Raw genomic sequence first — 14,964 nt, forward strand, 5'->3', positions numbered from 1 at the left:
CACTACCAGCAACTACACTACCATCACCTACACTACCATCACCTACATTGCCAGCACCTACACTACCATTACTTACACTACCAGCACCTACACTACCAGCACCTACACTACCACCACCTACACTACCATCACCTACACTACCAGCACCTACACTACCACCACCAACACTGCCATCACCTACACTACCATCACCAACACTACCATCAACTACACTACCAGCACATACACTACCACCACCTACACTACCAGCACCAACACTACCAGTACCTACACTACCATCACCTACACTACCATCACCTACACTACCAGCACCTACACTACCAACACCTACACTACCATCAGCAACACTACCATCACCTACACTACCATCACCAACACTACCAGCACCTACACTACCATCACCTGTACTACCAGCACCTTCACTACCAGCACCAACACTACCAGCACCTACACTACCAGCACCAACACTACCAGTACCTACACTACCAGCACCAACACTACCAGCATCTACACTACCAGCACCTACACTGCCATCACCTACACTACCAGTACCTACACTACCAGCACCTCCACTACCAACACCTACACTACCATCACCAACACTACCATCAACTACAATACCATCACCAACACTACACTCACCTACACTACCAGCACCTCCACTACCATCACCAACACTACCATCACCTACACTACCATCACCTACACTACCAGCACCTACACTACCAGCACCAACACTACCATCACCTACACTACCAACACCTACACTACCATCACCAACACTACCGTCACCTACACTACCACCACATACACTACCATAACCAACACTACCATCACCTACACTACCAGCACCAACATTGCCATCACCTACAGTACCATCACCAACACTACCATCACCTCCACTACCAGCACCTACACTACCATTATCTACACTACCAGCACCTACACTACCATCACCTACACTACCAGCACCTACACTACCATCACCTACACTAACAGCACCTACACTACCAGCACCAACACTACCAGCACCAACACTACCATCACCACCACTACTAGCACCAACACTAGCATCACCTACACTACCATCACCTACACGACCAGCACCTACACTACCAGCACCTACACTAGCATCACAAACACTACCATAACCAACACTACCAGCACCAACACTAGCATCACGTATACTACCAGCACCTACACTAACATCACCTACACTACCATCACCTACACTTCCAGCACCAACACTACCAGTACCTACACTATAATCACCTACACTACCATCACCTATACTACCATCACCTACACTACCAGCACCTACACTTCCAGCACCTACACTAGCATCACAAACACTACCATCACCAACACTACCAGCGCCAACACTAGCATCACCTACACTAGCATCACCTACACTACCAACACCTACACTACCAGCACCTACACTCCCATCACCTACACTACCACCACCAACACTAATAGCACCTACACTTCCAGCACCAATACTACCTCACCTACACGAATAGGACCTACACTACCTGCACCAACACTAACTGCACCTACACTACCATCACCTACACTACCATCACCTTCACTACCAGCACTACCAGCACCTACACTACCATCACCTGCACTGCCATCACCTACACTACCAGCACCAACACTACCATCACCTACACAACCATCACCAACACTGCCATCACCTACACTACCAGAACCTACACTACCATCACCTCCACTACCAGAACCTACACTTCTATCACCTACACTACCAGCACTTACACCACCAGCACCTACACTACCATCACCTACACTACCATCACCTACACTACCATCACCTCCACTACCAGAACCTACAATACCATCACCCAGACTAGCAGCACCTACACTACCAGCACCTACACTACCATCACCTCCACTACCAGCACCTACACTGCCATCACCTACACTACCAGCACCTACACTACCAGCACCTACACTACCATCACCAGCACCTACACTACCATCACCTACACTCCCATCACCTACACTACCAGCACCTACACTACCACCACCTACACTACCATCACCTACACTACCAGCACCTACACTACCACCACCAACACTACCAGCAACTACACTACCATCACCTACACTACCAGCACCGACACTACCATCACCTATACTACCATCACCTACATTGCCAGCACCTACACTACCATTACTTACACTACCAGCACCTACACTACCAGCACCAACACTACCATCACCTACACTACCAACACCTACACTACCACCACCAACACTACCGTCACCTACACTACCACCGCATACACTACCATAACCAACACTACCATCACCTACACTACCAGCACCAACACTGCCATCACGTACAGTACCATCACCAACACTACCATCACCTCCACTACCAGCACCTACACTGCCATCACCTACACTACCAGCACCTACACTACCAGCACCAACACTACCATCACCAGCACCTACACTACCATCACCTACACTCCCATCACCTACACTACCAGCACCTACACTACCACCACCAACACTACCATCACCTACACTACCAGCACCTACACTACCACCACCAACACTACCAGCAACTACACTACCATCACCTACACTACCAGCACCTACACTACCATCACCTACACTACCATCACCTACATTGCCAGCACCTACACTACCATTACTTACACTACCAGCACCTACACTACCAGCACCAACACTACCATCACCTACACTACCAACACCTACACTACCATCACCAACACTACCGTCACCTACACTACCAGCACATACACTACCATAACCAACACTACCATCACCTACACTACCAGCACCAACACTGCCATCACCTACACTACCATCACCAACATTACCATCACCTACACTACCAGCACATACACTACCACCACCTACACTACCAGCACCAACACTACCAGCACCTACACTACCAGCACGTACACTACCATCACCTACACAACCAGCACCTACACTACCAGCACCTACACTACCATTATCTACACTACCAGCACCGACACTACCATCACCTACACGACCAGCACCTACACTACCATCACCTACACTAGCATCACAAACACTACCATCACCAACACTACCAGCACCAACACTACCAGCACCTACACTACCAGCACCTACACTAGCATCACAAACACTACCATCACCAACACTACCAGCGCCAACACTAGCATCACCTACACTAGCATCACCTACACTACCAGCACGTACACTACCACCACCAACACTAATAGCACCTACACTTCCAGGACCAACACTACCTCACCTACACGAATAGGACCTACACTACCTGCACCAACACTAACTGCACCTTCACTACCATCACCTACACTACCATCACCTTCACTACCAGCACTACCAGCACCTACACTACCATCACCTGCACTGCCATCACCTACACTACCAGCACCAACACTACCATCACCTACACAACCATCACCAACACTGCCATCACCTACACTACCAGCACCTACACTACCATCACCTCCACTACCAGAACCTACACTACTATCACCTACACTACCAGCACCTACACCACCAGCACCTACACTACCATCACCTACACTACCATCAAATACACTACCATCACCAACACAACCATCAGCTACACTACCATCCCCTACACTACCATCACCTCCACTACCAGAACCTACAATACCATCACCCAGACTAGCAGCACCTACACTACCAGCACCTACACTACCATCACCTCCACTACCAGCACCTACACTGCCATCACCTACAATACCAGCACCTACACTACCATCACCTACACTCCCATCACCTACACTACCAGCACCTACACTACCACCACCTACACTACCATCACCTACACTACCAGCACCTACACTACCACCACCAACACTACCAGCAACTACACTACCATCACCTACACTACCAGCACCGACACTACCATCACCTACACTACCATCACCTACATTGCCAGCACCTACACTACCATTACTTACACTACCAGCACCTACACTACCAGCACCAACACTACCATCACCTACACTACCAACACCTACACTACCATCACCAACACTACCGTCACCTACACTACCACCACATACACTACCATAACCAACACTACCATCACCTACACTACCAGCACCAACATTGCCATCACCTACAGTACCATCACCAACACTACCATCACCTCCACTACCAGCACCTACACTGCCATCACCTACACTACCAGCACCTACACTACCAGCACCTGCACTACCATCACCAGCACCTACACTACCATCATCTACACTCCCATCACCTACACTACCAGCACCTACACTACCACCACCTACACTACCATCACCTACACTACCAGCACCTACACTACCACCACCAACACTACCAGCAACTACACTACCATCACCTACACTACCATCACCTACATTGCCAGCACCTACACTACCATTACTTACACTACCAGCACCTACACTACCAGCACCAACACTACCATCACCTACACTACCAACACCTACACTACCATCACCAACACTACCGTCACCTACACTACCACCACATACACTACCATAACCAACACTACCATCACCTACACTACCAGCACCAACACTGCCATCACCTACACTACCATCACCAACACTACCATCACCTACACTACCAGCACATACACTACCACCACCTACACTACCAGCACCAACACTACCAGTACCTACACTACCATCACCTACACTACCATCACCTACACTACCAGCACCTACACTACCAACACCTACACTACCATCAGCAACACTACCATCACCTACACTACCATCACCAACACTACCAGCACCTACACTACCATCACCTGTACTACCAGCACCTTCACTACCAGCACCAACACTACCAGCACCTACACTACCAGCACCAACACTACCAGTACCTACACTACCAGCACCAACACTACCAGCATCTACACTACCAGCACCTACACTGCCATCACCTACACTACCAGTACCTACACTACCAGCACCTCCACTACCAACACCTACACTACCATCACCAACACTACCATCAACTACAATACCATCACCAACACTACACTCACCTACACTACCAGCACCTCCACTACCATCACCAACACTACCATCACCTACACTACCATCACCTACACTACCAGCACCTACGCTACCACCACCTACACTACCATCACCAACACTAACATCACCTACACTACCACCACCTACACTACCATCACCTACACTACCAGCACCTACACTACCACCACCAACACTACCAGCAACTACACTACCATCACCTACACTACCAGCACCGACACTACCATCACCTACACTACCATCACCTACATTGCCAGCACCTACACTACCATTACTTACACTACCAGCACCTACACTACCAGCACCAACACTACCATCACCTACACTACCAACACCTACACTACCATCACCAACACTACCGTCACCTACACTACCACCACATACACTACCATAACCAACACTACCATCACCTACACTACCAGCACCAACATTGCCATCACCTACAGTACCATCACCAACACTACCATCACCTCCACTACCAGCACCTACACTGCCATCACCTACACTACCAGCACCTACACTACCAGCACCTACACTACCATCACCAGCACCTACACTACCATCATCTACACTCCCATCACCTACACTACCAGCACCTACACTACCACCACCTACACTACCATCACCTACACTACCAGCACCTACACTACCACCACCAACACTACCAGCAACTACACTACCATCACCTACACTACCATCACCTACATTGCCAGCACCTACACTACCATTACTTACACTACCAGCACCTACACTACCAGCACCTACACTACCACCACCTACACTACCATCACCTACACTACCAGCACCTACACTACCACCACCAACACTGCCATCACCTACACTACCATCACCAACACTACCATCAACTACACTACCAGCACATACACTACCACCACCTACACTACCAGCACCAACACTACCAGTACCTACACTACCATCACCTACACTACCATCACCTACACTACCAGCACCTACACTACCAACACCTACACTACCATCAGCAACACTACCATCACCTACACTACCATCACCAACACTACCAGCACCTACACTACCATCACCTGTACTACCAGCACCTTCACTACCAGCACCAACACTACCAGCACCTACACTACCAGCACCAACACTACCAGTACCTACACTACCAGCACCAACACTACCAGCATCTACACTACCAGCACCTACACTGCCATCACCTACACTACCAGTACCTACACTACCAGCACCTCCACTACCAACACCTACACTACCATCACCAACACTACCATCAACTACAATACCATCACCAACACTACACTCACCTACACTACCAGCACCTCCACTACCATCACCAACACTACCATCACCTACACTACCATCACCTACACTACCAGCACCTACACTACCACCACCTACACTACCATCACCAACACTAACATCACCTACACTACCAGCACCAACACTACCATCACCAACACTAACATCACCTACACTACCAGCACCTACACTACCAGCACCATCACTACCATCACCTACACTACCAACACCTACACTACCATCACCAACACGAACATCACCTACACTACCATCACCTACACTACCATCACCAACACTACCATCACCTACACTACCAGCACCAACACTACCAGCACCTACACTACCATCACCAAAACTACCAGCACCTAAACTACCAGCACCTACACTACCATCACCAACATTACCAGCACCTACACTACCAGCTCGTACACTACCATCACCGGTACTACCAGCACCTTCACTACCAGCACCAACACTACCAGCACCTGCACTACCAGCACCTACACTACGATCACGTACACTACCAGCACCTACACTACCAGCACCAACACTACCAGCACCTACACTCCCAGCACCTACACTACCAGCACCAACACTACCAGCACCTACACTCCCAGCACCAACACTACCATCACCAACACTACCATCACCTACACTAACAGCACCAACACTACCAACATCAACACTACCAGCACCTACACTACCACCACCTACACTACCAGCACCATCACTACCATCACCTACACTACCATTACCAACACTACCATCACCTACACTACCATCACCTACACCACCATCAGCAACACTACCAGCACCTACACTACCATCACCAACACTACCATCACCTACACTACCATCACCAACTTTCCATCACCTACACTACCAGCACCTACACTACCACCACCTACACTACCAGCACCTACACTACCATCGCCTACACTAGCATCACCAACGCTACCATCATCTACACTACCAGCACCAACACTACCAGCACCTACACTACCATCACCAACACTACCAGCACCTACACTTCCAGCACCTACACTACCAGCACCTACACTAACATGACAAACACTACCATCACCAATACTACCAGCACCATCACTAGCATCACCTACACTAGCATCACCTACACTACCAGCACCTACACTACCAGCACCTACACTACCATCACCTACACTACCACCACCAACACTAATAGCACCTACACTTCCAGCACCAACACTTCCTCAACTACACGACCAGGACCTACACTACCAGCACCAACACTACCAGCACCTACACTACCATCACCTACACTACCATCACTTTCACTACCCGCACTACCAGCACCTACACTACCATCACCTGCACTGCCATCACCTACACTACCAGCACCAACACTAACATCACCTACACAACCATCACCAACACTGCAATCACCTACACGACCAGCACCTACACTTCCATCACCTCCACTACCAGATCCTACACTACTATCACCTACACTACCAGCACCTACACCACCAGCACCTACACTACCATCACCTACACTACCATCACCTACACTACCATCACCTACACTACCATCACCAACACAACCATCACCTCCACTACCAGCACCTACACGACCATCACCTCCACTACCAGAACCTACACTACCATCACCCAGACTAGCAGCACCTACACTACCATCACCTACACTACCATCACCTACACTACCATCACCTCCACTACCAGAACCTACAATACCATCACCCAGACTAGCAGCACCTACACTACCAGCACCTACACTACCATCACCTCCACTACCAGCACCTACACTGCCATCACCTACACTACCAGCACCTACACTACCAGCACCTACACTACCATCACCAGCACGTACACTACCATCACCTACACTCCCATCACCTACACTACCAGCACCTACACTACCACCACCTACACTACCATCACCTACACTACCAGCACCTACACTACCACCACCAACACTACCAGCAACTACACTACCATCACCTACATTACCAGCACCGACACTACCATCACCTACACTACCATCACCTACATTGCCAGCACCTACACTACCATCACCTACACTACCAGCACCTACACTACCACCACCAACACTACCAGCACCTACACTACCAGCACCAACACTACCATCACCTACACTACCAACACCTACACTACCATCACCAACACTACCGTCACCTACACCACCACCACATACACTACCATAACCAACACTACCATCACCTACACTACCAGCACCAACACTGCCATCACCAACACTACCATCACCTACACTACCAGCACATACACTACCACTACCTACACTACCAGCACCAACACTACCAGTACCTACACTACCACCACCTACACTACCAGCACCAACACTGCCATCACCTACACTACCAACACCTACACTACCATCACCTACACTACCAGCACCTCCACTACCATTACCAACACTACCATCACCTACACTACCATCACCAACACTACCATCACCTACATTACCAGCACCTACACTACCACCACCTACACTACCAGCACCAACACTACCATCACCTACACTACCAACACCTATACTACCATCACCTACACTACCATCACCTACTCTACCAGCACCTACACTACCAGCACCTACACTAGCAGCACCTACACTACCAGCACCTACACTACCATCACCAACACTACCATCACCTACACTACCATAACCCACACTACCATCACCTACACTACCAGCACCTACACTACCATCGCCTATACTAGCATCACCAACACTACCACCACCTACACTACCAGCACCAACACTACCATCACCTACACTACCAACACCTATACTACCATCACCTACACTACCATCACCTACTCTGCCAGCACCTACACTACCAGCACCTACACTAGCAGCACCTACACTACGAGCACCTACACTACCATCACCAACACTACCATCACCTACACTACCATAACCCACACTACCATCACCTACACTACCAGCACCTACACTACCATCGCCTATACTAGCATCACCAACACTACCATCAACTACACTACCAGCACCAACACCACCAGCACCTAAACTATCAGCACCTACACTACCATCACAAACACTACCATCACCTCCACTACCACCACCAACACTACCACTACCTACACTACCATCACCTACACTACCAGCACCTACACTACCATCACCTCCACTACCATCACCAACACTACCATCACCTACACTACCACCACCTACACTTCCAGCACCAACACTACCAGCACCTACACTACCATCACCTACACTACCATCACCTACACTACCATCACCAACACTACCAGCACCTACACTACCAGCACCTACACTACCAGCACCTACACTACCAGCACCTACACTACCATCACTTACACTACCACCACCAACACTAATAGCACCTACACTTCCAGCACCAACACTTCCTCACCTACACGACCAGAACCTACACTACCAGCACCAACACTACCAGCACCTACACTACCATCACCTACACTACCATCACCTTCACTACCAGCACTACCAGCACCTACACTACCATCACCTGCACTGCCATCACCTACACTACCAGCACCAACACTAACATCACCTACACAACCATCACCAACACTGCAATCACCTACACTACCAGCACCTATACTTCCATCACCTCCACTACCAGAACCTACACTACTATCACCTACACTACCAGCACCTACACCACCAGCACCTACACTACCATCACCTACACTACCATCACCTACACTACCATCACCAACACAACCATCACCTCCACTACCAGCACCTACACGACCATCACCTCCACTACCAGAACCTACACTACCATCACCCAGACTAGCAGCACCTACACTACCATCACCTACACTACCATCACCTACACTACCATCACCTCCACTACCAGAACCTACAATACCATCACCCAGACTAGCAGCACCTACACTACCAGCACCTACACTACCATCACCTCCACTACCAGCACCTACACTGCCATCACCTACACTACCAGCACCTACACTACCAGCACCTACACTACCATCACCAGCACCTACACTACCATCACCTACACTCCCATCACCTACACTACCAGCACCTACACTACCACCACCTACACTACCATCACCTACACTACCAGCACCTACACTACCACCACCAACACTACCAGCAACTACACTACCATCACCTACACTACCAGCACCGACACTACCATCACCTACACTACCATCACCTACATTGCCAGCACCTACACTACCATTACTTACACTACCAGCACCTACACTACCAGCACCAACACTACCATCACCTACACTACCAACACCTACACTACCATCACCAACACTACCGTCACCTACACCACCACCACATACACTATCATAGCCAACACTACCATCACCTACACTACCAGCACCAACACTGCCATCACCTACACTACCATCACCAACACTACCATCACCTACACTACCAGCACATACACTACCACTACCTACACTACCAGCACCAACACTACCAGTACCTACACTACCATCACTTAAACTACCATCACCTACACTACCAGCACCTACACTACCAACACCTACACTGCCATCACCAACACTACCATCACCTACACTACCATCACCAACACTACCATCACCTACACTACCAGCACCTCCACTACCATCACCAACACTACCAGCACCTACACTACCACCACCTACACTACCAGCACCAACACTGCCATCACCTACACTACCAACACCTACACTACCATCACCTACACTACCAGCACCTCCACTACCATTACCAACACTACCATCACCTACACTACCATCACCAACACTACCATCACCTACATTACCAGCACCTACACTACCACCACCTACACTACCAGCACCAACACTACCATCACCTACACTACCAACACCTATACTACCATCACCTACACTACCATCACCTACTCTGCCAGCACCTACACTACCAGCACCTACACTAGCAGCACCTACACTACCAGCACCTACACTACCATCACCAACACTACCATCACCTACACTACCATCACCCACACTACCATCACCTACACTACCAGCACCTACACTACCATCGCCTATACTAGCATCACCAACACTACCATCACCTACACTACCAGCACCAACACCACCAGCACCTAAACTATCAGCACCTACACTACCATCACAAACACTACCAGCACCTACACTTCCAGCACCTACACTACCATCACCTGTACTTCCAGCACCTTCACTACCAGCACCAACACTACCAGCACCTACACTACCAGCACCTACACTACCAGCACTACCAGCACCTACACTACCATCACCTACACTACCATCACCTACACTACCAGCACTACCAGCACCTACAGTACCGGCACCTACACTACCATCACCTACACTAGCAGCACCAACACTACCATCACCTACACTACCATCACCTACACTGCCAGCACCTTCACTAACAGCACCTTCACTACCAGCACCAACACTACCATCACCTCCACTACCACCACTAACACTACCATCACCTCCACTACCACCACCAACACTACCACTACCTACACTACCATCACCTACACTACCAGCACCTACACTACCATCACCTCCACTACCATCACCAACACTACCATCACCTACACTACCACCACCTACACTTCCAGCACCAACACTACCAGCACCTACACTACCATCACCTACACTACCATCACCTACACTACCAGCACCTACACTACCAACACCTACACTACCATCACCAACACTACCATCACCTACACAACCAGCACCTACACTACCAGCACCTACACTACCAGCACCCACACTACCATCACCAACACCACCAGCACCTACACCACCAGGACCTACACTACCGGCACCAACACTACCAACACCTACACTATCAGCACCTACACTACCAGCAACTTCACTACCAGCACCTACACTACCAGCACCTACACTAACATCACCAACACTACCATCACCAACACTACCATCACCTACACTACCAGCACCTACACTACCAGCACCTACACTACCATCACCTGTACTACCAGTTCCACTCTACACTATACACTACACTATACACTACTCTACACTTCACTCTACACTATACACTACACTATACACTACACTAGTATACACTACATATTGAGCTCTATGGAGGCCCGTCGTTAAGCGATTAGTCGTTAACAGGGGTGGTCGTACAGAAGGGTTCTATTGTAGAATAGGATAGCGCGCATTGTTATTATAGAGAGCATACGCAAGTCGTGACACATCATCGTCATCTTCACCGTCGGAGCAGGCCACATCGCTCGAGGGAGAGAGTCTAACACCTGAGTGGCAGCCAAAAGAGTGAATGAGCGCCCTTAGAGGACCCCACACCGGGGTGATGGAGAGATGAAATCCGCTCATTGTGGTGGTATTGGTGGTGGGACAGATGTAGAATTTGCCACATCGCCAGATGATAATTCAGTTTATTTCGCCATTTTCATCAAGGATCTCAAAGCGCTGTACAGAACACAGCGGTAGCAACAAAGACTCAGTTTAACACGTAGGCTTTCGCGACCAATATTATTCATAATAAAAGTTTTTGGGTTAGATCGCGTTTATTTATAAATGTGTCGTAACCCTCCACCACCCGACACGGCCAATCAGCAAAAAAAGTGTCACGTTGACAAAAGACAAATAATTCACTACTTCAGCCCACCGGTGTGTTGAATCAGCAGTTAGACTCCTTCCACATAATGAGGCAGAGATGACTAGACATGAGGTTGCTAAAATAATTGAGAATAGCAAAGTTCCAAAAGTAAATATTAGCTCTAACGAGGCAAAAGCCTTAAGAGAGCTGCGTGTAAATAAGGATATCCAAATCCTAGCAGCTGATAAAGGCCGCACTACTGTAGTGATGTCACGAGCCGATTATGATAATAAAATTAGAAATTTACTAGAGGAAAGTACCTACATTAAAATTAAACGAGATCCAACTAATACTTTAGAACGTAAGACCACTGCAATAATTGCAAATTCATTAATCCCTAAAAATGAGCAATACCTAATTAAGCCAAGGGCCTCAAAACCACCTAGACTCTATGGGCTACCAAAGATTAATAAAATCGGCATCCCATTACGACCCATAGTCAGTACAATTGGCTCTGCCACATATCAATTAGCAAAATATATAACCAAACAAATACAGCCCTACATCGGTAAGACATCTTCATTCATAAACAATTCAGAACATCTTGTGAATGTGATTAAAGATATTAAACCTACTCCTGATGATATTCTGGTAAGTTTTGATGTGATTTCTCTATTCACTAAGGTTCCAGTGGACGAATCGCTTAAATTACTTGATACACTAGTAAAGAATACCGGTTTACAAAAAGATATTTCGAAACTTGCTGGCCATTGTTTAAATAACACTTACTTCTTATGGAGAGGAGATTTCTTTAAACAAAAGGAAGGAGCAGCAATGGGTTCTCCTTTATCCCCTGCTATAGCAAATTTGTACATGGAAAACTTTGAAATAAGAGCACTTGCCTCGAGCACATTAAAACCATCCTTTTGGTTTAGGTATGTGGATGACACTTTGGTTGTCTGGCCACATGGTAAAGATACACTTAATGATTTTCTAAATCATCTTAATGCACAAAACCCGGCCATCCAGTTCACCATGGAAATGGAGGTGAATAACACACTCCCATTCCTAGATATTTTGCTTGGACATGGCCTAAACGGTAAAATAACACACATCGTTTACAGAAAGCAAACGCACACTGATGCCTATCTGAATGCAGAATCACATCATCATCCAGCTCAGAAATCCTCTCTTATCAAGACGCTCGTACATCGGGCCAAAACAGTGTCAGATGGTGAGAGTCTAGTGAGAGAGATTAAACACGTTAAAGACGCACTACGACAGAATGGCTACAATAATGCTCAAATTAACAGAGCACTGAATGCCAAATCACGATCGCAAAGCAATACTGCTGAAAGCGACCAGATTGTTAAAACAATAAAAATTCCATATATCTCAGGAGTAACTGACAAATTAGCCCGTGTTCTGCAAAAGCAAAACATTACAGTAAGATTTGGTACAGTACACAAAATTCAAAAACTAGTATCTTGCACTAAAGATGCATTACCTAAACTATCAACAGAAGGTGTATATCGGATTAATTGTTCATGTGGCAGCTGCTACATTGGGCAGACGGGACGTAACATCAGCGTAAGACTAAAAGAACATCAGAGAAATATTAAATTATCTCAAACACAACTGTCGGCAGTGGCAGAACATGCTTGTCAACAAGGACACTCAATTGGTTTTGACAATGTTGCAGTGGTGTGTAAAACTAATTATTACTGGCAAAGACTAATTAGAGAATCCATTGAAATTGAGAGGAACAAGAATAACTTTAATCGCTCTGACAGCTACCGGCTTAGTGCGGCCTGGAAGCGTATTATTAAATAATACACATTACATTTAAAGAATTACTAATCTACAACTCATTACTAATTATAACCAATGACTGATTACTAATCGATTATATAATTACAATACCCCCCCCTCCGCCTCTAT

At 47.9% G+C, this 14,964-nt stretch overlaps 2 protein-coding genes across 2 annotated transcripts; both read right to left on the bottom strand.

Annotated features, from left to right (window-relative positions):
- Window positions 1-1,352: 1,352 nt before the first annotated feature.
- Window positions 1,353-6,829, bottom strand: LOC142925119 (uncharacterized). Its single transcript, XM_076067987.1, has 4 exons — window positions 6,807-6,829; window positions 6,173-6,177; window positions 2,643-3,296; window positions 1,353-2,156 (listed from the first exon to the last, which is right to left on the bottom strand). The coding sequence occupies exons 1-4, from the start codon at window positions 6,827-6,829 to the stop codon at window positions 1,483-1,485; spliced, it is 1,356 nt and encodes a 451-aa protein (XP_075924102.1). The 3' UTR covers window positions 1,353-1,482.
- A 282-nt stretch (window positions 6,830-7,111) lies between these two features.
- On the bottom strand, window positions 7,112-12,694 carry LOC142925120 (uncharacterized). The gene is made up of 3 exons (XM_076067988.1): window positions 12,646-12,694; window positions 8,055-9,824; window positions 7,112-7,904 (listed from the first exon to the last, which is right to left on the bottom strand). The coding sequence occupies exons 1-3, from the start codon at window positions 12,692-12,694 to the stop codon at window positions 7,597-7,599; spliced, it is 2,127 nt and encodes a 708-aa protein (XP_075924103.1). The 3' UTR covers window positions 7,112-7,596.
- Window positions 12,695-14,964: the final 2,270 nt, after the last annotated feature.

This window comes from Petromyzon marinus, chromosome 19 (genome assembly GCF_048934315.1).
Source record: "Petromyzon marinus isolate PM22_M1 ecotype Great Lakes invasive population chromosome 19, UKy_Petmar_22M1.pri1.0, whole genome shotgun sequence".
NCBI lineage: Eukaryota > Metazoa > Chordata > Hyperoartia > Petromyzontiformes > Petromyzontidae > Petromyzon > Petromyzon marinus.